This window comes from Macaca thibetana, chromosome 12 (genome assembly GCF_024542745.1).
Source record: "Macaca thibetana thibetana isolate TM-01 chromosome 12, ASM2454274v1, whole genome shotgun sequence".
In the NCBI taxonomy this organism is placed as follows: Eukaryota; Metazoa; Chordata; class Mammalia; order Primates; family Cercopithecidae; genus Macaca; species Macaca thibetana.
Window position 1 is genome coordinate 78,294,338 of NC_065589.1, and position 26,213 is coordinate 78,320,550.

A 26,213-nucleotide genomic window follows, 5' to 3' on the forward strand; every position below is an offset into this window, starting at 1 on the left:
GCACTTCCAGTGATTCCAAGGACACATGCAATTTCCACCTATCCCTTTCTCCAAGAAAAAAAAAAAACATCATCAAAAGTGTGCTCTCTCTCTTTCTCTCTATCTCTGTCTCCCCCCTTCCCCCCCCCGTGTGTGTGTGTGTGTGTGTGTGTGTGTGTAAGAGAGGGGAAGGGCGGGGAGGGGGGGAGGGAGAGAGAGAGAGAGTGTGTGTTGTTGGGAGTGGAGACAGTGTAAACTTCAGCCACTAATTCATGTGCTGAAGTACATTATTAGAGAGAAGTGGCTGCTTGCAAGAGTTCTAGATAAAATTGGGATAATGATGATAATGATTAAAGTTTACTTATTTCTTTGTTTCTTTAGTTCAAGTTGTCTGCAACTACATACCTCATTTATTTTTCGCTGGAATAACCTCAGTATATCTGTAAGCTTTTAAATTAAATTCACTTAAACCCAGGCATAGAATCTGTAATTCAGAGAACTAGATGTGAGTGAGGGCTTTGTCTGGCACACGTGTCAATAATGTTAGTCATCACCACGATTAGTATTTTTATTTTTTCCTGAGAAGGAGAATCACCATTTTGTCCTAGCTTAGCCAACGTATTGTATAAACTGCAGTGTCCCCAGCCTTTTTGGCATCAGGGACCGGTTTCATGGAAGAAAATTTTTCCACCGATCGGAGGTGGGGTGGGGGTGATGGTTTCGGGATGAAACTGTTCCACCTCAGATCATCAGGCATTTGTTAGTTTCTCATAAGGAGCAACCTAGATCCCTGGCAGGCAAGGTTCACCAATAGGGTTCGCTCTCCTATGAAAATCTAATGCCCAGCTGATCTGACAGGAGACAGAGCTCTCGCGGTAATTCTGGTTCACCAGACGCTCACCTCCTGCTGTGACGCCTGGTTCCTCACAGTCCATGGACTAGTATGTTGTGGTCCAGGGCCCAGGGATTGGGGACCCCTGATATAAAAGATCCCAGAGATCACACCCACTGTGCCCCAGGTCACTTTTGTGCCTTAATTTTGACATTAGGAAAATAAAGAACTTGGATTCCCTGAACTGTGACTCAAGGATTTTCTGTCTTCACGGGGTGCCCCAGATTTCCTCACAGGCTGGGAATTAGTGACCCCTGGGCTTCTCTAGTGGTCGGTGCCTCGGTGGGCGAGGATGCACTGAGATGGGGGAGGGGGGCTGCTACTTTCTTCTGGAGGCAATGTTTACCTTTCCCTGGGCAGAGGTTGTTGAAATTAAGAAAACCTGGTAAAGCAGATGCCAGGGACAGATATTACCCAATTTGGTCAAAGAACAAAGACCCTGTGAAACATTTGGAAATCCTCAGCAGTGCATAGGGACGGCCACACTCACCGGAAGAGCAGAAACAGGATCACCCAGCATTTCAGAGTAGGGCTGCTGCATCTCAGAGGGTGAGCATGATAATGCCATTACTATTTCAAACAGTCTGGGTTTTTGAGAAGTTTCTGGGTTGGAATATTGACTGCACTAGCTACTAGTGCTATGTTACTAGTGCAAGGTACTCGATGGCTTTGAGCCCCAGTTTCCTTTTGTGTAAAATGAGATAAACATCTAATTTATGGAGCTGTTGAGGGGATGGAATAGGTAGCGTAAGGCAACCTGGAATTCATTAATGTAAGCTTCTCTCATTACCATAAAACGAATAGTCTTTCTAATTCCAGACAGCTACGGGTTTACTCATGCTTTACTGAGAATTCTCAAAATCTCAGTAGTTTTCTATAATGATTGGACTCTTTGCTCCCCACCAACCCCCCAATCTTTGGCTGCGAAGTGCATGGAAGAAGAGGCACGTGGGGAAGGACTGGGGCAAACCCAGCCCCCTGGTGCCCTGGCCTCCTGCCCTCCTGGCCCGGTAGGGACTGTCATGGCGGCCCAGCAACAGCTTAGGGGATCTCAGATGGCAGAGCAGGAAGAATGCAAGGGTATGAGGGTCAGGGCTGCGCAGACCCCTGTCCCGCCTGCGGTCCTCCCGGCAAGCCCAGGGGGAGAGCCCGCTCTGCTGGGTCTCCGCCTCTAGCGGCGCGGGGCCGCCCAGACCCTGGGCTCAGTCTTGCGCCCCGGTGCCCACCTGGGGAGGCGGCGGTCCCGGCCTTGCGTCCCGGATCGGACGGCGCGGGAGCGATGCCAGCGGCCCCGAGCGCCCCGGGCCACGCGCGGGGCCGGCCGGACGCTCTCGCGCCCTCCCAGCCCCCTCCGCGGCTCGCCCCGCCGCCCGCGGCCCCCACCCACCGGCCGCTCCTCCCCTCTCCCCACCCTCCTCCTCCGCCCCCTCCCCTCCCCCGCCGCCTCCCAGATTGCTCGGCAGCGTGTCTCAGCCGCCGGGGCTCCGAGCGCAGGCTGCGAGGCCACCACACCTGCAGAGCGCTCGGGCTGCCTAGCCGGCACCTCGCCTCCGGCCGCGCGGTCCCCTTCTCCCCACGCGCCGAGTGTCCCATGACGCCCGAGCCCCCCGGCCGGCGACAATGACCACTTCCCTGCAAGATGGGCAGAGCGCCGCGGGCAGGGCGGCTGCCCGGGATTCGCCGCTGGCCGCCCAGGTGTGCGGCGCTGCCCAGGGGAGGGGCGACGCCCACGACCTGGCGCCGGGCCCCTGGCTGCACGCGGGAGCGCTCCTGCCCCCTCCGGACGGGACCCGCGGCTGTGCTGCAGACAGGTAGGCAACCCTGGAGGGCGCGGGGGAGTGTCCTGGCTAGGCAGCAGGCGACGGGGTGAGGAGGCGGTCCTAGGGGGTGAGCCATGTGCCCAGAGCTGGGCCAAGTTTGTAAAAGTCTCTGAAGACAATCCCCTTTGAGCTGGCTCCTACTGGATCAGCAGGACATTGCGATCTCACAGCGCCTTATAAATAGCATCAACGTTTCATTGAGAGCTCTCATCTCTCTCGCCTCTGCCCATCGGTGTGAAACTAGGAGGTCAGGCTGCAGGTTGATCACCTTCTGTTCCTTCGTGGCCCTGCATTTTCACAAAGTAAACTCTATTTTATTTTATATATTTTAGAAAATTGTAGCATAAATGTATTCACCTCCCACATAGAATCTTAGAGCGACCCTGTAGAAGCAAAGCATAGATTGACATTTGAGCAGTCTTGCTGTTCAGCAGGAAAGAATAGAGGCTTTAAAGGGTTTCCCAATCTCCATAGCATTCAACACTAAGTGCCTTTAGGGTTGCACATACTTTCGGGAAAAAAAAAGGTTACAACAATACAAAAATCTATAGTCCTTTATATTGATACATTTAAATGTTACTTTTTTTCCCTGATTTTCAAAGCACTCCAACTTCAGTGAAGTTAAAATTACTCTCCAGTGGACTATAGTACATTTATATTAGCAAGTTCTATTAACTTACCTCCCCAAAACACTACCTTGCTATTTAATATCTATAAGCACTTGAAAATCAACAGACTGTGTGTGGGCAACATTGTGAATGAAATTTGAAGTGAGATGAACCACAGCTATAATTAATAAATCATAACTTCCCAAAGTGATTAGTAAAATATAAGGACGAATGCACTAAATGCAACTTAGAGACAATATCATGGATGCATAACAATGTCTGACTCCTCAGGATGATGTTTCGATTAGTAATTGTATAGTCTATATCTCTGTTTCAGGAAAATTATCAAACGTGATGGAGTTTCTATGCCTGGTGATTTAAAGGCAAAAGAGAGAGAGAAGGAAGGGGGTGGGGGAAGAGAGAGAGACAGAGAGAGAGAGAGAGAGAGAGAGAGAGGAACTATAGGAGATTTGTTTGTATGTAATTAACATACTATATTTTGACCCATAGAAAGTATATCACAGACCTTTTCTGTATACTTTATATAATATGAGCTTTGTCACAGAGTGGTACATGTTCGCCTTAGCACACTTTTTAATCCTGACAGCAATTATATTTTACATTCTGTTTTATGTAAATTACATCCTATGTTCTCTTACTGTAGGAGAAAAAAGAAAGATCTTGATGTTCCGGAAATGCCATCTATTCCAAACCCTTTTCCTGAGCTATGCTGTTCTCCATTTACATCTGTGTTGTCAGCAGACCTGTTTCCCAAAGCAAATTCAAGGAAAAAACAGGTATGCATTTTTAAATTTTAAAATTCAAATATCTTAGGAGATCTGAATCCATACAGTCTTTAAGATTGTTCTGTAATCCACAGTATTAACAAAGGATTAGCATGGGCTCTGTTAAATATCTCTGTTGACTGACATGGTCCTTTGGCATTATTTTCCATTTAGGGCCTCATTTTTTTAAGCTGTATAATGGGAATGTTCAAACCTGCCTCCGAGGGTCTTGGAATGGATTAAAACAGAGGATATATATAAAGTGCAGTGGTTGGCAGCAATGATCATTCACAAGATAGGTAGGAGAGATGATCATTTTTAAGCCAGGAATTGGGCAGAGGCTGCGGCGGGGTGGGCAGAGGCTGCGGCGGGGTGGGCAGTGGTAGTGGGGTGAGAAGGGGATTGACTGATTCATTTAATACTTCGTTTAATTTTTCACATTTCCAACCCAAGCCAACCTCATTTACTAAAGGAAAGTGATAGAGTGATGCTGTGGCAAAAGGTACTTAGAGTTTAGGGTCAACATGTCTTCATTTCAGTAGATTCCTCAGTTTGGAGACTCTGGCTGCAGAAGATAGATGACTTGTAAGTGATACTTAGAAGACTGAGGACCATATTTTTATGATTTTCTTTTTTTCAAGTTTCTAGTTTGGGACTGACTTAAGCAAATTAGATTTTAAGGACCAAGCAACTAACAGAAAATACATCATGGCTATACATTTGGAGGGGAAAATAATGAGTATATCATAGAATAATTCATCTCTTGTCATATACTTTCTTCTAGTTTTGACCCAGCAAAACAAAGAGAAGCCTCACTAAACAAAATGCACCTTGTTCTTACAAGGGTGGAAACAGTAAATTAAAATAGCCAGATGCTTGCAATGGGAGAAGGATAATGAACAGAGAGGATAAGACAGTTGGCCATTTTTCTGCATCTATTGTTCTCTTTTTTATTTCTGCACCGTTATTACCTCTGATGGGTTCAACTGTGTGTGTTTATATTTTTAGGAATGAAGGAAATACCTTAGGAAGCAGATGAATTCTTGATCATATACAGCAATGATAGAGACAGTAGGAAATATATTTGATGGAAGCCCTGTGTATATACTTTTTGGGGGAGAGGTTTGAAGTCACTTGGAACACATGATTTTGGGTAAGGACTGGAGAAAATGGGAGTAAATTTTTCTAGAAGCAGAACTGTGTTCTGAATTGGCATCTTTGAAAGGGAAAATAAACCCTTAAGTGGGTGGGACTGTAACTTTGCTTGGGGAGATAAAGAGGAGACTCTCTTGAGACTTTTATTATCAGGGTAAGGTTTAAAGTCAGATCCCAAGGGAAAAAAAAACAGCCCTAGTGAAACTTCCAAGCTCTTTGAGAGTTGACTTTTTGGTTTGGATAGAAAATGGAAATAAGGATAATAGATTTGACTGTGTGCCATGGTAGTGGGGGGGGGGGGGGGAGAGGCCAGGTGTGGTGGCTCACACCTGTAATCCCAGTAATCCCAGCACTTTGGGAGGCCGAGGTGGCGGATCACGAGGTCAGGAGATCGAGACCATCCTGGCCAACATTGTGAAACCCCGTCTCTACTAAAAACACAAAAATTAGCTGGGTGTGGTGGTGCACACCTGTAGTCCCAGCTACTCAGGAGGCTGAGGCAGGAGAATCGCTTGAACCCAGGAGGTGGAGGCTGCAGTGAACTGAGATTGTGACACTGCACTCCACCCTGGGCGAAAGAGTGAGACTCTGTCCCCTTCCTCCTAAAAAAAAAGAAATGATTCTGGATTGTCCTTGAGCCAGAGTAAGAAAAGGAAATGTCTGATGATGACATAATGGTCATCTGGAAGAATTTAATAGGTAGTTCCCAAATTACTAAGGGCCTGCTATGTTTCTCACAACATCCTAGGCAGTAAGGCCACTAGCTAAGCAACAATACCATGCAAGATATATTTAAAAGATGGGGCTTTGATCCGGGGTTGTGGTAGGGGGTGGAGCCTGAACCAGACAGGAAGTAAAGGGAAAGAGATCTGGGCTGACTCACTTTGATGCTATGAATGGACACTTGCAGAATGCCTGTGTCTAAGAGATTTGTTGACGATGCAGGGTTTGTTTTGAATAGAAAGTGAGAAGAGGTGTTGGTGTGCTTATGTTAGTATAGGGGACAAAAGAGAAAGAGTGGATAAAGTGCCAGGATTAAGGTAGGATGTGCCCTAAGTGTCGATAGTCATCAGACTAGAGTAAGATGTCTTAGAGATTGATGACATTTCCTCAGATCAAGTTTAAATTGGAAAATGGGGGGGGGGGGGGGGGAAGCAAACTAGAAATGGGGAAAAGGTGATATTGTTATTGACCCCAATAGATTTCCTGCTCTGGCCTCGTATTCTGTGTCCACAGTGACCTTCTCAGAGAGCACTGTGTTCACACACACAGCTGTGCTGTTTCCTGAGTAGACAGTCCCCGCCTGATTTTTAACGATCAATCCCAGAGGGCTGTCCCCACCTTTGAAGGGCCCTTCTTGCTGATCTCTTCCTTGGCCCAAGGGTTGAGATCTCTAAGAAGACAAGGGTACCCCAAAGTTGAGGAAGAGGGAGGCTGCTTTTTTCTTTCTTTTATGTTTCCTTTTTCCCCCACCTAGACTTTGCATTTAGAACTGATCCTTTTGTTTTAGTTTCTTTGAACACACTCAGTTCTTTGAAATGAGGAAGGTTTTGAGAATAGATGACTGTATGTAAGTGAGTTCCCCAACTCAGTACCTTTGTGACACATATTACCCTTTTATAAGATGCTGTTTTGGCCCAGTTTATCTGTAACCTTCAGTTGAGATGACGTTAAGTGACTCTGCGATATGTTCTACTGCGTATTACTTATGGTTGAAATATTATAGGAGAAGATGTCTCTTTACTTTATATTTTCTCTCATTTGTCCTGTTTAACCATTCAAGTCATTTCAGTGATTCTTTTCTCCTCATAGAAAAAGTGAAGAAAATAATTGTACTTGTTATTTACAAATCAATGAGCAGAAAATTTGAGTGAGTCGAGACTAAAAATGTTAAATTTCATCTGGCCTTTAAAAATCACAGTCAAAAATCATCTTACAAATCATAAATTTTGTTTACTATTTGAGATGCCTACATAATGCATGAGTGGTAAAGTGCATTGAAGCCACAAATGGAATATGCTTTATCACTTTTTGCAAATAAAATGTCCCAAAGTGTACAATACTGGAGGCTTTCAGTACTATTATTTTTAAATGAAAGCTAGAATGAGAGAGAATCCATATTCTTTATTCCCTTTCCCTCTTTTTATAATGATGGCCAGATTTCCCAGGCATCTTTCTCTGTGTTTACCAATAAAGCAAATTTAAAGTATACCTTCCCTTACATACATGGTCCAGAAAAGTTACTTATTTTAAAAGTGACTTCCATTATGAACTTAATCTCTTTTTTCTAATTTCTGATTTAAATGTATAAGGAAATCATCTGTTAATAATGAACCCTAAACACCTATTGTTTGAAGAAAAGCAAAGAGTTAGAAATCTTTATTTAGCTCTTGCAGCAGAATCAGTTCTTGTTTTGTTTGTCAACCCCTAGGTAACTTTTGTGCGTGGACATAGCATGTGTAGTAGCTCTGGTTAATTGCTTCCCAGGACTATGTTGTACAACTAAGTAAGAATAAAGCCTCTGAAGGCTTTAGAGATTTAAAAAATACTATGAAAAACTGTGTCAGGAAATGTTTGAGTTGGATGGGATTTTTCAGATCTTCTATTCCAATGTTCTTCTTTTAGAGATGTGTAATTTGAATTTAAGGAATGCTATGTGGCACAGCCAGCACCTGAAATCTGGATTTCTTGAGACTTTGACAGTCCTTTTTTAGGCAGGTACAATTTATAAAGAAAGGGAGGACTGTAAATAAGAATAGTATAATAATACATGTATACCAGTGTTGTTAGTTATAACTCTCCTCATAACACAAGAAGAACAGGGGAGACAAATGCCGTTGGTTAATATTCCTCTAAAGACCTGGAATTCCTCTTTTTATTTCTTCCTGAAATGTAACTATGTTTTCTCTTCTAGCTTTCTTCTCCATCTTCTTCCTAAAATTGTTCTGAGAAATCTATCAAATATTTGATTTTATTATCAAATAAAATTTATTAGTATTATTAATGACCAGCTTTTGTATGTAGTTTACAGTCCACAGGATATTATTTCATGGGAACACAAGAAAGTGAGTATGTCACCTGCATTTTGAGATTACAAAAAGAATATGCAAAAACCAGAAGGGATTTGCCCATGCTTCCACAGTTTAAATAAAGGGAGATCAAAAAGAATATCATGTCTCAATGTGTCTTGTCCCTCACCACACTGTTTCTAGTTTATTCTTTATTAAATTAAGCCTTTTCTTGTATATCTCAGAAAAATAAAAATTTATCTCAAATAATTAAAAAATTAGTTTTCCATTTGCGCTGCCTTTTATTTCTTTTTTCTCTACCGTGTCACGGACTTTCAAAGGATAAGTAGATCTCTGTCCCCAAATTAAAAGGCCTCTCATATCATTCCTTTTTGATGCCAGTAATTATCCCAATTTGGATATGCCGAACTTGTATGTGTGGTCCTATAGGAATCTTGTGTGACTGCTACATTAACTGAAATTTCATGTACTTATTTTTCTCGTATACACAGAAGTAAAAGAAGAGAACCCGTATGTACATATTGTAGTTTTTCCAGACTCAGCAATTATCAAGATTTTGCCTCATTTGCTCCATCCATTTCTTTTTTAAAACTTTTATTTTCTTTGCTAAAGTACTTTGAAGTAAATCCTGGACACCCCATCATTGCATCTCTATGTAGTTTCATATTCATCTCTGAAAAATGAATTTTCTTTTATAACCCAAATGCCATTATTCCCTAACAGAAATAACAGTAATTCCTTGGTATCATCTAAAACCATTCATAATTGAATTTTCTCAGTTGGAATGGCTCATGAAATTCTCAAATTACAAACTGCTTAGCTTTCAAATGTCTGCAAATTAGCTCTTTGGAAGTTTAAATTCATTTTTAGATGGAAACAACATCATAAATTGTATTTAGACCCTCTGAGCTATTTTACAAAATCCCATTTAATTGGAAACAAAACATATATGCAGAAAGAATAATAGAAACAATACTCTCTCCTATTAGGGTTTCAAACAAATCTATCTTTCCAACGGCAATTTGCAGCCTTTGAATGCTGGCACTTGATGAATATAATTTTTTGGGAGAAGAATTTGAAAGTGTACAGATCTTTGTAGCAGCGTTGAAGCAGTCTTTACAGCTGTGCTTCTCAAAGTGTGGTCATTAAATCACCTTCCTCAGAATCAGCAGGGATGCTTATTAAAAATATGGATACTTGGACCTCTTGCAAGACCCACAAAATAGGAATGTTCTGGGGAAGGTTATAGGAATTTGATTTTTTATATTCTTTTTCTCTTTGACATGGATACAAATAAGTGCTACTCTTATTTCTGCCATTTTCAAACTGGGGCAGTTGGACCTTTCAAAACTGAGGACAATTCTGTTTCATTGACAAAGGTGAGAATGTTACAAATGGCCTTTAGTTGGTATTTTAGCCAGGTATTGATTGTTCGGACAAAACAGAGCCTCAAATGAACCAGCCTGAAAGGTTATGTTGTAGTACCTGAAGGCCAAAAGGTCACTGGTCTCATGAGAGGCTAGAATTGGGAACAAGAAAGTCAGCAAAAATCAAGGCAACCACTTTCTCTATTCTCTCTCTTTTGTTCTCCCGCAAACATACCTCATAGTCTCTGCCTCTCCTTGCAAATTCACATCATCTTTGACATTTCTCTGCAGTCTTGCTTGCCCTGATTTCATGTCCACACCTGCGGCCCCGAGTGGCTGCTCCCAAGTTTTCCTCCTATTAGTGATTCAGTACTTGGTAACTGACTGGAAACTGTATCTGGAGAGGTATGTTAGTCCAGTGTGTCCAGCTCCTGTTCAATCAGATGTGACTAAAGGGACAGAAGGCCCTGGACCACTGTTCAGTCTGCACAGGTGTGGTAACATGTGAGAAGGAGGTACAGGTTTAGTAGGTATGGCATATGGAGGCAGGGAGGAAACAATGAACAGCTAGTGTCCTAGGGTGAAAAAAAAAAAGATCTCAAACAGGACACAAAAACTAATTCTAATAATATTTATATGATGTATGGTGATCCACCAATTGGTTTATTTGATTTAACGTACCCAGTTCAGAGTGTCCAGTTCCTTTGTCTCAATTCACTTAATGTTTATGAAACATACTTATTGGGCAGTAGTTTCAATTGACGTCACCCTTCAGGGATGTTCAGCTTCCTTGTCCATTGTCCTGAGCTTACATCTTACTGAGGTTCCTTAATGTCTGATGACAGGAGTTACCAACTCAGGATCCTTCCCACCTTATGCTAGTTTCCTTCATTGTAGGAGAAGATAGTTTTCTTTTCCTATTTTAAAACTTAAATCCCCTAGCAGATCTTCTGTTTTTCAAGGTTTTATTTCCAGTTTGAAGATTGCCTCTAATTTTTGGTTAATTTGCAGGGTACATTTGCAGTCCAAGCTTTATCTACAATATGGGTTTTTCTTTTTAACTTTATTGAAATCTCAGCTTCTGGTTTGTTTTTCCCTAGGGGCATATAATATGTTCTGTCAAGAGAAAGAAAATTGGAGTCATCCATGGTTCAATATAAATGTGGATTTTAATTAATATAAAAAAGGTTTCTGCAGTCTTATGGATATTGCTTTGAAAAAATGTCAGCTTATATCAAATAGTAATAAACTTTATTGTATAAGTATATACTTATGTGTATTTCAGTAGTGGTAAGCAGACCTGAGAATTGTCCTTTTGGCATTCCCGATAAAGGTCAGCTCAAGGGAGACCCCAGGAAATGGCCACAAGTCTTTACCAAGACAAGGGAGTAGAAAGAGAGGGTTCAGGATTAACTTAGAAGAGAAATGGCAGGGCTCACAGAGGGAGAACATCCTCTATTTCTTGTCCTTTTCTTTGGCCTACTCATTTAACATTTTTTCAAAGCCACAGAAAAAATAAACACAAATAGGAGCTTTAATATGCTTAACCAGTTTACAAATGCTTGTATTCCAAAAGATCTTTAATAAATTGGCTGTTTATTCATATACATTTTTCCACAGATGTAATGTTACATGCAGTAGTTAGATTGTCAGGCCAAAGCCTTAAAATCCGTAATGGCTCCAAAGTATAGTACTCTTACAACATTGCATGCACCGTTTTAAAAATTGCTTCTGCGGAAAGATGTGAGTCAATATGATGTGATTGAAAGATATTGGAACAGGAATCAGCAAACCTAGTTTTTAATGTGGTCCTACTGCAGATGAGGGGTGTCGTATCAGCCCATTGCTCGCCCTCTCTGTGCCTGAGAGCTCTACAATTTTATTGGATTCCTAGAGCAAGTGATTCTAATGGCTCCAGAAGCAGTAATGACTCCTGTGCAGTGGATATAGGAGTCGCGGAAAGCAGGGTTTCTTCTGTTCCACTAGCCCTAGAAGCTCCCTCTCAGCCTCTGTTCAGGTATTCCCGTATAGTGACCACAGTTTTCTGTGATAAAACGTATGTTTGGGGTGCCATAGGACAAAGAGCCCAGGAGTCACATTCATAGAAATAATTGGGGCAGAAGGGTCTGGTTAAAGTAGAAACTGCATCAAAGTCAAAGTTCAAATATTAGACGAAGAATCAGAAAAGGAATCACATCTGGTAGGAGCCAGGTTGAGTGGTGAAGTGAAAGTACAGGACCAAGTATCTAAACTTAGAAATAAGGATATGAGATAAGATGTGACCACTTGAGACTGGCATACGTGCAATACACGTTTGACTCTGCCTGGCTTAATAGGTATGGGGTGGTCATAACCTCTGGGTTCTCTAAATTTATCTTGCTCCACCCTCAAATCATCTATTTGATTACTTAAGCCAAAAATTCAAGGAGTCCCCTTTCTGTTCTTGTTAAGAACTGCTACATTTTTCATCAAGGTATGCTTGAATCTGTATACATCTCCCCACCTCTGCTGCTATCATCCTAATTTAGCCATTGTCTTCTCACCTATAGGAGCCCCATAAATGGCCTCCTTTCTTCTTTGTTAGCTTATCTTGGTTCATTCTACATGCACTTGTTATAGGGAATTTTCAGAAATGTAAATCACAGCATGTCATTTCCTGGTTTTAAACATTTTAATACCTTACAATGAAATCCACATTTCTTACTTTGACTGACAGTACTCTCCATGGTTTTGTCCCTGGCTACCTCTTAAACCTCATGTACATTCTACCCTTTGTTCGTTAGACTCCAGCCACAGCCCTATCTATTTGTGAACTTAGCAAACTTTCTTTTCTATCTCAAAGACTATATCTTGGTTGTTGTCTGAGTCTAGAACCTCTTTCCCTGGCTCTTGACATACCTGATTCCTCTTTTTTCTCTAGATTTCAGTATAAGGTCATCTAATCAAGGAGATTTTGTTTTGACCAGCCTAAATGTAGCCTGTTTGTTTTTTTTTAAATTTTTTTTCCCATCACATTTCTCAGTTTGTTTCCTTGGTTGCACTTACCATAATCCGAATTGTCTCATTTATCTGTTTGGTGTAGTTTTATTCTTTTTCCCTCTATGTGAGTTATCTTGGTTTTATTGTTCTTGGGTTCTTTCATGGAAAGAATGAATGAGTAAATGGATTACTGAAGATCCATAGTTAAAACTAATTTTATCAAATTATATTTTGACATATTCTAATCATGATCAGTCATCTTCATTAAATTAGAATAAAATTAAATTTCATTAACAGATTCTATTTACCAAAATAAATTTTATTTTTATTTTTAAAAATTTTTTCTTGACAATTATTTCTTTGTGATGCAAAAATAAAATTGAATCTAGATCTTGGACTAATTGGATTTTAAAAGTGCGTATCTTTTGCTTTCATTTAACACACATGAAAATTTGATCACGTGTAATCAAGATATTTCTGATTTTATAGATTATTTTTTATATAATTATAAGTGAGTGCTCAGTGAACTGCTATACTTTCTCTAAGTTTACTGCATGTTCATAAGATCCACAGCTTTAGAAAAGATTAAGTGGAGATATCAGTTAGGTTTATAGTATGAGTCTCTCAGAGCAAGAAGTATATGCTAGCAAATGTTTTAATTATTAAGAATTAATGTCAGTGGTGAATTATTTAGGTCAGTGTTCATCACATGGAAGTGGGGAGACATATACCCTTTGAAAATACATGAAGATTTTCCAAGGGTTGTACAAACATAGATTTAAGAGAATCAGTTTTCACTTCCTGAGAACCCACCTATGCTCCCAGTAACCTGCTCACGGTGCATTACCCTGGGGCATGTTAACCTCCAGGGCATCACACACAGGGAAGGCTTCCTTTAATGGTTAATCAAAATATCACAAATACGGAGTTCCTTTTTAATGCCTTAAGCCTCTTTCTGTTAAGGGTGAATCATGGTAGAAATGAGGATTTTGACCAGTGTTGAAATATTTTGAATTCAGATAGACGATGGTGTGATGGGAGTAATCACAATTTTCATTTTTCAGTTTTTGACTTCAGTTCTTCCATGTCCTGACTGTTGTCAAAGAATATATAATAACCCTTGAGGGAGAACTTCTTAAGAGCAAAGCAAGGAGCGCATTAGTGAGAAATATTGATTGCTGAAATGGCCTTTTGTCATGTGTTTAAATGTATTATGTGCTATTCTCGGTACATATTTATAGGATGCTGAAAGAAATCCTATAAGTGTACTGAATTTATGTAATTTATATAAGAAATATATATTTGTAAATGCAAATAAATCCTATAAAAACTGAAAGAAAATGCACCTACAAACACCTGATATGATATAGGTTAGTGCTGCCGGTAAGGTTACCTGGGAATAGACTTGGAGCACAGGTTTGCCTGCAGGAAGTTTGCTGGGGAGGGCTTGTGGAAACAATACTTGTAGGAATGGACACAGGAAGAAGTTGGGCTGCAGCACAGCCACAGCAAATATCCAGTTGATCCCATAGGAGAACTCTGGAGCTGGATTGGCCCTACAGAATTGTTCAGAATTAGGGCACAGGTGCTGGGCTGTGTAGGAAATGTCAGCAGTTGGGCATGGCGCTTTCTTTAGCATAGTGCAATGGCAGTCAAGGAGGCCTTAGCCACAGGTCTTAGTGGTTGATACTCTAACAGTGAGTGCTTCAATCTTGAAGGGGGTTGGTTTGGATGGTGTGCCACAGCATCTGCCATAGTTAGCAACTAATTTTTTAAAACATTAATAGAAATCTTTTTGGGGATTACCAAGTTTTCAAGACAAATTGGTTAAAACTCTAAAAGAAAATATGTACATGATTTCTTTCAAATTTTGTGTGTGTTATTCAATATTGTACTTAAATCTATTTTAGCAAATCATATGATAAACTCTTTATTCCAATTCCAGTCAATTCACATCCTATTTTATCATAAAATATTTTAATATTTTCTAATGCCTAAAAAATGGTATGCTAGCTAGCTACTGGACTAATTTTTTTTAATGTGTATATACCATTTGCATTCCTGAAAAACATAAGAAATTTTTATCATGGTGACTACTACATTTAATGGAACTATTTCTAATTTTATGCTTGATTTTTATTTAGTTATATCCAAAAGCTGAAACCCAGTGGTGAAAATGTACAGTAACACAATTGCCAAAGGAATTCTATGTACTTGCTAGCACTTCATCATACTCCCCAGAACTCTTAGTTCTGTATTAATTTAAGTTTTCTCTTTTGTTTTTTTTCCATTTGTCCAAGGCACGAACCTGGTTTGGTTTGACCAAGGTATGATAAAATTAACACATTTTCCGAGTGTATTAGTTTGAACAAAGTACATTTAAGTTGAAGAGTAAAAAATCATGAATGGCTAATGGTAAAGCTTTGTTGATGGTAAAGCTTTGTTGAAACTATTCAGAAATTGATAAAATGAATGAATCTGGGTGACAAATCTTTATCAAGTCAGATGGTTTCTAATTTGTCATTTTCAGTTGTATTATACAAGGTCCTTAACTGATTTGCTGGTTAACAGATTATTGAAGATTATTTTAGCTCTGATGGAGTTCAAAGATTAACATTGCCTTCCACCACCTCTGTGCTCCCTCTTCTCCCTCACTCAGTTTAATTTTAGCATTTATTATTATCTGACATGTGTTACATTCACATATATATGCATTCATCTACTGTCTTTCCCCAGTAGAACGTAAGCTCTGTGAAGACAGGAACTACTTTTTAATTGAGTAAGTTTTATTTATTCAATCTCTAGCGTGTAGAATAATGCCTGGCACTTCACAGGTCCTCAGTAAATTTTTGCTGAATGGAAGAATAAATAAATGGAGAAATCAATGGATAAAGAGCAGGGAAGTCATTGTTATTAAGGGAGAGAATATTTGGAAACGTACTGATATTTTAATATAAATGATAATGAATGTGCAAAGAAACTTTGAAAAGTGAAATTTAGTTCATTTTCCAGGAAGAGTCTGATATTGTTAGATGTTAAAAAAGAGCCTAGTGAGGATAAACGTTTGAGTATTGATTTACCACTATAAGCACATTCTAAATTTGGATTACCCTTGGTCAGAATGGGTTCTGTTTTTTGTCTCTTTGGTTCCCTTGTAAGCATTTTCAGTCTTAGCAGCACATGTATGCCAGTTAAAAAGCATACATACTTTATGGGGCTGAGTCCAGTAAAAGCTTTTCAATCAACCCACATTCACAGTGGAAGATTACTTTCATTCCTGGGAAGGGTGACACATGTGTGTGAAACACAGTATTCAGATGAAAGGGCTACTTTGGTATTATTTAGCTGTGTATTGGCAAGACTCTAGCCAGTATCTAGTTTCTCTTTAGAGCTATTTTGCATTATATTACAGTACTCTTACTGTGCTGTGCCAAGGAAATTAAGATCAGCTGGAACACTCTGTAGGTCATTGGCTTGGAATCTTAGGGCACTGGGAACTTGATGTTTTGTTTTAATGACCTCATTTAGGCGAAACCTGCCTTTGTCCCAGAAGTGTAAGGGGCCCTTTACGACACCATGACTGCACCTTGGGAAAGATATGGGAGAGGTTCAGAGAAAAATGACTAAATATTTAAAGGTATTGGGTCAACCTCCATGTATAGAGTACTTTATAAATTAATTGACTCTTTGGTCAAGAAAGATAAAGAGGAGTCCTAATAAAAGTCTCTTCAATACAGATTTAACCGCCAAGTTCCATGATATCTGAAACATACTTTTATATTTTTTGAGACAGAGTCTGCCTCTGTCGCCCAGGCTGGAGTGCAGTGGCCAGATCTCAGCTCACTGCAAGCTCCGCATCCTGGGTTTACACCATTCTCCTACCTCAGCCTCCCGAGTAGCTGGGACTACAGGCGCCTGACACCTCGCCTGGCTAGTTTTTTGTATTTTTTAGTAGAGACGGGGTTTCACCGTGTTAGCCAGGATAGTCTCGATCTCCTGACCTCGTGATCCGCCCGTCTCGGCCTCCCAAAGTGCTGGGATTACAGGCTTGAGCCACCGCGCCCGGCCTGAAACAGGCTTTTAAAGTTGAAGGATGTAATTTTAAGAAAAATGGAAAGAAGAAATGATTACAAGTCACGTAGGGGTTTGTGGGTATTGTGTTGTGGCAAATGATTTCTAAAAGGAATTTCTAGGGGCAATCACTCTTGTGGAATGATGAACCTCCTCCATATTTCTCCAAGTGGGAGTATAAGATGCATATATGCATATGGGATGTGTGGGGATTGTGAGAGGGCCATATGGGAAGTTGCATGATAAACATGGAACACCTTTTTGGAACATTAACTTTAATTGAAAATATGGGAGAAACATTCTTATATTAAAATAAACATTCCTGTCTTTATGAGTAGAATACATAATGTGCATGAATTTTTAAGAACAAATTATATACCTCAGATATTCTTACCCTGAGATGGCAAAAACTGTACAATTACTTTCTTTTGCATATTGGGTATTTCTGGTGGAAACATTTGAGAAGTGCTAGTGTAGTTTTCATTTCTGTGGGAAGTGGCTCCTTGTAACTCTCATGAGGGTTGGTTATCACTTTCTTCTCTAGCCATAGTCCTTTCTAGAACTTCCTGATTTTATTGGCATCTATATCACTACTATTCAAGATATTGGATTTTAAATATTTGAACTGTTTTCCTACTCTACTTTTTTGCAGCGTAGCAGGAAATAGCTCTCACCTAAAGTCTCTGAAGACCACCTTATTCCCGAAGACCTACTTTTTAGTCTTTGTGTTGATGTCTCAGCAGTTTTAGACATTTTGACTGCTTTTTCCTTCTTGAAATACTTTCTTGACTTCTGCCTCTTAAAGGTTCTGTTGTAGGATCTGAGTGTTGGTATTCCTTAGGGTTTTGTCCTAGAACTTCTTGTTTTCATTTTACTGCCAGGATGATCTCATCTACTTCCATGGCCTCAATTGCAGTGTGCATGTAAGTCTAGGCTAGATCTGTATACTGGGCTGCCTGCTGGATATCTTCATTTATACAGCCCGTAGACATCTCAAACTTACCAGGTTCCAAAACAAGTGAATACTTTTCCTCTTAAACTTGCTTCTTCTCTCATGTTTTCCTTCCCTGGAAATAGAATATACTCTGCCTGTACTATAAAATAAGATTATCTTAGTTCATCTTTGGCTCTTCTTTATTTCTCTCTCCTCATCCAGTTGGGTACCAAGTCCTTTGGGAAGAACAACTCTTGGGTTTATCCACTTTTCAAAACTTCTCTGCTATTGCAACAGCTCAGGTCAAATCATCTCTTACATAATTACTTGGAGACTTCCTTCACTGATTCTCTATTTTTAGTAGTTTTCTACTCCTAGAGGTGTTGTATGCTTACACATGTTTATTAAGGAGGTAAAATTCATTAAGCATGGCATTAGCCATTCCCAAATCTACAATTTACTGGCATTTACAATTTACCTGGTATTTACCATTTACTGACATAAGTGCATCCACAGTGTTGTATCACCATCTCCTTTGTCTAGTTTCAAAACATTTTCATTGCCCCCAGAGAAAATTCTATACCCGTTGAATAGACATTCCCCATTCTCTTCTCCCTCTTGGCCCCTCACAACCACAAATCTGCATTCTGTTTGTATGGATTTACCTAGTATGGATATTTCATTAAAATGGAATCACATAGTATGTGACCTTTTGCATCTGATTTCTTTCACTTAGCCTGTTTTGGAAATCTATCCATGTTGTTGCATGTAACACTAGGATTCTCACCATGAAGTAATTCCAAACAGTTAGAGAACTAATCTGTTTTTTTTTTTTTTTGAAGAAAGAAGAGATTGTTCATACATGATTGTTTCCTCTTTGTGTCTTTGTTCTCAATCCCATTTTATTTCCCCTTTTTCCTGCTGTGAGGAAACCACTGTTCTGAGGTTGGTGAGTATCCTTTCTTTCCATGTTTTTATGCCTTTACACCATATAATACTATAATATGTCCTAATGATGTATTTAAACATATATTGTATGTCTATCTCTGCAACTTATTTTCATTTGACATTTTTGATTCATCCATATGAATAAATAGAAATCACTTATTTTAATTTTATTTCATTGTATGCATGTACCATAATTTTTTGTTTACCCATTGAAGAAAACTGATAATTTCTCCATTTCCATCATTAAAAACCACACTATACTATACATCTTTGTGCCTGTGTGCAAGGGTTTCTCTATGGTATGTATTTAGAGGTAGAATTGCTTGGCTGTAGACAGGTGCGTGTTCAGTTTCACTAGGTGTTGCCAAATTCCTCTCCAAAGTGGCTGTGCCCACCAGCACTATATGCGTCTCCATTTCCACACTTTCTCGTCAACAGCTGGTATTTTCAGAATTTAAAGTTTTTGCCAATGTGGTGAGTGTAATGAAATTTAATTACTGTGTTCATTTGCATTACCTTGATTATTTGTAAGGTTGAGCATCTTTTTATTTGCTTCTGTCCATTCTCGTTTCTTCCTTGTGGATTACCTGTATTATTCTATCACATTGTTTGTATTTTTTTAAATGACTTGTAAGAATCCTTTATATGGTATTGATAGCTATCTTTTTGCAATTGTAAACATTGCAATTATCTTTTCTCAGTAATTGTGACTTGCTTTAACTTTGTTTATGGTGTTTCTTATGATACAGAATATTTTTGTTTTAATTTAGTTAAATCTAGTTTTGTACTTTTGTGTATCTTATTTAAGGATTTTTTTCCCTCTCTGTCATGAATATTTTTTCATCTAGTCATTTTTTTTTTTTTTTTGACGTGGTGTCTCACTCTGTCACCCAGGCTAGAGTGCAGTGGCTCGATCTCAGCTCACTGCAGCCTCTGCCTCTGGGTTCAAGTGATTCTCCTGCCTCAGACTCCCAAGTAGCTGGAATTACAGATGCCCGCCGCCACACCCAACTAATTTTTGTGTTTTTAGCAGAGATGGGGTTTCACTGTGTTGGCCGGGCTGGTCTCAAACTCCTGACCTCAGGTGATCCTCCTGCCTCAGCCTCCTAAAGTGCTGGGATTACTGGCGTGAGCCACCACACCTGGCCTCGTGTAGTCGTTTTTATGTTTTACTTTTCACACTTGGGTTTTTGACACAGCACGATTTATTTTTTTCTGATAGGAATTTGATTTTTTATCAAATGACCATCCATTCATACTAGCAGCACTTATTAATCATCTTTTCTTTTCCCAAAGCTTTTTAACATTTTTTTGATCATGTATTAAGTTCCCCTTTTCATAGGTGGAGGCAATAATGTTAAGTGGCTAATCAAATTATCTTACTCCTAAAACCATTCCATGGATCCCCCTCACTCTTCAGATACTGATTTAAATGGTACCTTGAGGTACTGTGCAGCTGGACCACCTCTCTATTCATGCCTCTAACCCTTTCCTTCTTATACTCCATGCTTTGACCACACTTAATTTTTTTTTTTTTAGTTTTGTACAAAGTCTTTCTTTTTCTTACTTGACTCTGATCTTTACATGAGATAGATGTTCAGTCTTCCTGCATATCTCTTTTCCTTAATCTTTAAATAGCTAGCTTCAAATAATATATCTTTGAAGACTCAGCTGCGAGAATTTCTCTTCCTATACCAGATATGTGTTAGGTCCCTGCTTAGGGATAATATACCAGGTCAATTACATTGCATTATCAGTGTTCCACAATCCAGGGATCTCTGGGGGCAATAGGGACCAGTTGGCTTGGATTCTGGATTCTAGGCTTGTGCCGGGCACATACTAAGTCTTCTGTATATACTTGCTGAATGAACAGAAGTTTCAGATAACACTCCCACCTAGAGTAGGATTTGTTTTTAAAATATTTGGTAGATGATCATCCATATCATCTCCTCTTGAGCATTTTCAGTGATAGTGATCTCATTAGCTTATAATCAATAAAATCCCTTTATAATGCTTTCTTATGAAGTACATGTAAACCAAGTTTGTCTATAATTGTAAGGAAAAAATAATTGCACATTTTTTTCAGGATACTGCCTCCATCCCTGTGTAAATCTCAGTTTTGACCTATTATTCCAGCATGTCAAGATATTATTGAATTTTGTTAATTTCAGTCATCATCTCTCTCAGGATTTCCTTATATGTTCACAGGTATAGAAGATGTTAGCGTCTTCATTCAAAAGTTAAAAGAAAGACTATATTACTTGATTAAAATTACAGAGATAGGAAGTGGCACAGGCAAGATACGAATTCAGACTGCCATATATTATGCTGTTTGCAGACTCCTAATCATCCTTCCCTCCTCTCCCCTCCCCTCCCCTCCCCTCCCTTCCTTCCTTTTTTTTTTTTTAATTTTAAAATACATTTGGAGACACACAAAATGTGTTTTGTTTTATAAGTAGACCAGGCCTATACTATGGATAATATTGCAGAGTAGAATTCCAGAGGTGGGCGTCGCTGATACATTACTCTTACATGGTATAACCAGTGTGCCCGAGGGAGCAGAACCGGTTTTAGATTTATATAAAGTTTCCTTTCACTCAGCATTAACTTGGACTTGATTAGTTTATTTCTAGATATGTAAAATTATAGTAATTAAACAAATTTAAATATAAAAATATTTTTTACTTCTTTGGGAAAAACAGTTCTTCAAAACTATTAAGATTGTGTCCTGAATTGTGAAGGTCTGCAGTTGTAAAGCAGTGTGATTTATTTTCTCTTTCACTGGTTTATAAGGGTGCATATATCATACCTTTATATTAATGATGACACAGTTTCTAAGAGAATTTCAAATATGTTGTTATTTTTATTCTTTTAATATCTGAATGTAATAAATGGAATCCTTAGTTTTATCCTAGTTTTGCAGATGGAAAAACACAGGGTCAAAGATCAAGGGTTACATATACAGATTATGCCTGAGAGAACCAGGACTTGAATCCAGATTTTCAGATTTCAATCCCAGCCCTGCATACCTAATACAAAATTCATAAGTAAAATTCTATTTAGAAACTATGTTCAAAATACCTTCTCTGTGCTTTCAATATTGTAGATGTTTATGCTTTTATGAAATACCAAAAATCCTTTTTATTATTGTTTCAGAAAATGTCAGAAATCACTGATATTATTATTATTAATTTGTAAGATTTTTGAATGACTTTCAGAAACTGCTAGGGAAATTGGATCATTCTAAGATCAGGATGTATTCATACTGAAAGAGCTTAGCTGTACTCTGGAGTGTTAAAATTAGTTTTCATTGACAGATCCTTGTCTGGGATTTAACTGAGATTTAAGTCAGTAAAAATTCTGCCCTGTGGCCTAGAGAACAATTGGACAAAGTAGATGAAGTGGAGAGGAATGTATTTTCTCAACCTTTTTTTTTTTTTTCCATTGGAAAGAACCCAGGTCACTTGCAGAGATGGTAGAGATTTGGCAATGGACTGGTCCTGCTGTTATGTGGTCACTATTAGCAAGTCAAATACTCTTCATTATAATAAATGTGGGACTATAAATATCAGTGCAGAGAATACTGGGTTTTAAAAGCATGGAATAAAAAATGATTTAAGTATTTAGAGATTGAATTAAATTCCATTTAAAAAAGAAATTAATAATTCTTTATTTTACTTGTCAATATAATTATCCTTCAATCTTAGAAAAGTTGTTTTACATGTAATGCTTTAGGCTGGCAATTCTCAAACCCCAGTGGACATATCACATGCCTAGAGTATTTGATGTAAGTGCAGATCCCTAGGTCTTATCCTTGGACAGTCTATTTCCATAGGCTGAGACATTAGAACCTTTAACAAGCACCTGCTGGGAGATTCTTATAATTCTGGTGCAGCTTGACTCTATACCACTTTTGAAGAAACCCTGACGTAATCTGATTGAATCAGGGTTTGAAATAATGACATTTCTCCTACAGAAGGATTGGTCAATCGGTCATCAATACAGGAAGAGCTATTACTGATACATCTACATGCTTTATATATATGAGGTTCTGTACTTTTTAAAAGGATAACCGTTTTCTACATCTGTTTGCTTCATCTCAAAGGTATTAGAAATTGCTTGAATTTTAAATTGCATTGCTTTTAAAATTAAAGTGTATTTACTGTTTAACCAACAACCTCTATGGCAATGGGAATTGTCCTTTCTCCATGACTCCTAAAGTGGTTGCTGAAGTAGATCACACAGGGGGGCGCTCTTTCAATATGTTATGTCTGTGGGTAGTTCCAAATCCATACAGCAGAGGGTGCAAGCTTTAAGTGACACAAGGAACCTGTGACCTGATTGTTTTAGTTTGAATTATTCTAGATTGCATTATCAATTTAATTTAGACTATTAAAGAAATATGACTTGCTGAAACTTATTTAAGTAAGGATCATGTGAAGTTTTTATAAGTTAATAATTTAGACATGTTTTCAAGTCATTCTGGTTTCTTTGTGTTTTTGCATTACATTATGAACAGTGGCTCTAAGTAGCATCTCTTCTAGGTTGGGTCTTTTCTTTTTTAGTCGTAAGAATTAAGATTCTGATATGCAAAAGTGCTAGTTGATTATAAATCTGCAACAGACAGATATCTTCTACAGATGATTTGTTGTGTAATATTTTGTAGTGTTTTGCCTGAGAATTGAAGATATATATCATTCACATCATAATATTGCTATTTTTCCTCCTTCCTTCCAGACTTAGTGCATATGCAAATACTTTGTTTATAACTTGTTCTTTTTATGTAGAATTTTCCCATATATGCTTCTATCAATTCTCTGTTAGTTACAGTGGAATAAATAAACTTGAGCTTGGTTAATCAGAAAAGGAATGCCTACTTTGTCATTCTTTTTGTCAAACTGTGAAGTTTTGACAAAGTAGAGACTGTTCCTTATTCTTTTTTACCTCTTCAGTTTCTACTATGAAACACTGGGTAGAGTAATGAGTGTCACTGCTGGTGTCAGTTCCTAGATATAGGCTATGGTGGATTAAAGATGGTTGTAAATTCTTTACATTTCTCATTGAGAGAGGAAATCTATGTCCTATCCTCTTGGAAGGCTCTGATTATTAGATCCATATGATACTTTGGCAGTGATAGTGTGACCATTTCTGGTCCAAGGCTTGGAGAGGCTGGCAGCTTCCATTTCCTGTTTCTTGGAATACTCTCTTTGGGAACCCTGAGCTACCTTTTTTGAGCCCTTTCTGACTATATTGAGGCGCCGTGCTAGAGAAGCCATGTGTAGATTCTTCAATAGTCTCAGCTGCTCCAGTCTTTTCAGCCATGTCTGCCAAGGTGTTAGACATGATGGTGAAGCAAGGTTGGATGGTCTAGACTAGCTCATTCTCCAGCTGCGTGCCTTTTAGGGAAAGTGACCTTCACCGGCACCATGTAGAACAGAAGAATTGCTTAGATAAACCCTTCTCTCCAATTCCACAAAGTCATGAGATGTAACATAAGGGTTATTGTTTTAAGAGACTGTGTTATGGAGCAGTTTGTTAGTGTGACAATGAGAAGTCCATAACACAGGCTAAGTTCTGGAAAGAAAAGTAGATGGTGGCAACTGGAAGGAAGCTTGGAGAACATCTTATTTAACCACACCCATTTATAGGGAAAAACTGTTTTCCAGAAAGATGAAGTGGCATGCTCAAGGTCATCTGATGGCTATGGTCACTCTCAGGACTCCTATCTAACTTTGTTGCCCTTGCCTTTAGTACATCCTATAAGATCATTGAACTTTTTACTTTAAAACTAGTAAGTGAAGACCAATCGATATAGCCTAGAGACACCTAAAGACCTCCTACCACTCCAGAAATCACAGTCTCAAAAATACCAGGTTCCAGGAATACCCTGCTCAACCGTTTTGTCCTATGTACCCACGATTATAAAAAGTTGCATTCCAGTGTAACTGTACATTTAATTTGACATTCAAATATAGTAAAAGATACTAGAAAAATAATCATGCACGCAGATGTATGCTATCATATGTAAGCAATCACAACATTTATGCAATTTGTATGCCAAAAATTCCCTGGTAAATTTGGGAGCTTGGAATGCATTTTCCCATAGAAACAATGCTATTCAAAATTCAATTTAATACCTAACATACCTAAAGTATAGTACTTGAAATTATCACCATAATTATCAGATTTCTTTGAGGAAATACTTTCTGAATGCCAGCTTGGTATCTATGGACCCATCAGTCCAACCCTTCCCTTCATTTGGCTTTAGCAGAGGGACTTCCTGTTTGTTAAGCAATGGGGGATAGCACCCTATATCTTGCTCTCAGCACCAGCTTGCAGAGGATGTCTTCTTAGGCTTCAGGATGAAGGGAGAGAAGGTTCTAGGGTCTCAATGCAGTGAGAGAATGTCTTCTACTTGGTGAAGAAACAGCATAGTTCAGGACTTGTTTTTGGTTAAATTTCTCAGTTCAAGTCAGCTCTTGGTGTTTCCCCTCCCCTCTCTAGTTTAAGTATCCTAGGGTCTGATTTACTTGCTTTCCTTTCTATCCTGCCCAATAGCTTCCTCTTTCCAAGGTATCAATTTTGAAACTCATTAGAGAACAGGATAAAGTATTTCCATTTTTCCCTATGTTCCTATTTCTAAAACTAAGAAAGTGTGTTTATTTTTTGCTACTCTTTCCTTGTCTCCTCCCACTTCTCCTCTTCCTTCTTCTTCCTCTCTCTCACTCCTTCTTTCTTCCTTCTCCCTCCCTCTCCTCCTCGTCCTGTACTTGCACCCCTCCCTCCCTTCTTTTTCTCCCTGCCTTTCTTCCTCTCTACACACTGTCTTATTTTTCTTAAAATCTACTCAACTTCTTTGATGGTTTGAGAATTGTTAGCTAGTATAGTTAACTAAATTCCTCAGTTTATTTTTAGATTTAGGGAAAGTGAGTGGCATTGCTCTGTATCTTTGCTGCTTATATAAATAAGACAAATTATGAGTGTTCCTACTAGATTATAGGCATTTGAAAGGAGGGGCTACATCTAATTTTTCTTTATAATCCCTATCACATAATTTTGAAATGCTTAGCAGTATTTATTGTATAAGTGAATAAAAATTAAATATTATACCTACAGCTTCTCTTTATTAATATATATCTGTACTATGAAAGAGGGTGAAATGCACTGAAAATTATTTTGACATCCTGTAAATCCTTGCACATTGCCTATGTTTCTAGTCCGTATATTGTATATAGCAAGTGTATGTGAGGTTATAAAGTCTTGCTGTTGATTTTCTCTTTTACCTTTATTTTTCACTTTTACTGATAGTCTTTCACTGGATTCGCTTTCACTGATATTCATGATACTGAGGGATTTTCTTCTTGGGACACAACCAAACAGTGGAACTGTGTAATGTTATGGGTTGATGTGGTCAATTAACTAGTCATAAGAAGGATTTCTGACATTTAATCCTTCCGTTCCTTAGAGTTAGATTAAGTAAATGAAGGTTTTGTAGGTTATTTCAAGGATTAAAGACTAGATCTAGGAATCATTTTTTTTTTAAAGCTGGTTTTTGGATGACAAATGAGCTATAGTTCTTTACTCAAACAGAATCATGTGTACTGTGAGTGACGGTTCCAGCTTTCCCCAAGGATAAGATAAAAATT

The 26,213-nt window shown here is 38.7% G+C and overlaps 1 protein-coding gene across 2 annotated transcripts in view; it reads left to right on the plus strand.

The window, feature by feature from the left end:
- Positions 1–1,483: 1,483 nt before the first annotated feature.
- GRB14 (growth factor receptor bound protein 14) overlaps positions 1,484–26,213 on the plus strand; it is a 129,024-nt gene continuing 104,294 nt past the window's right edge. Inside the window, exons 1-2 of one of the 2 annotated variants that reach the window (XM_050752926.1) lie at positions 1,484–2,682; positions 3,964–4,096. In XM_050752926.1, the coding sequence (XP_050608883.1) occupies positions 2,492–2,682; positions 3,964–4,096 (324 nt within the window). In that variant the 5' untranslated portion in view covers positions 1,484–2,491. The remainder of the gene's footprint in view (positions 2,683–3,963; positions 4,097–26,213) is intronic. The other variant, XM_050752927.1, reaches the window with a different exon arrangement.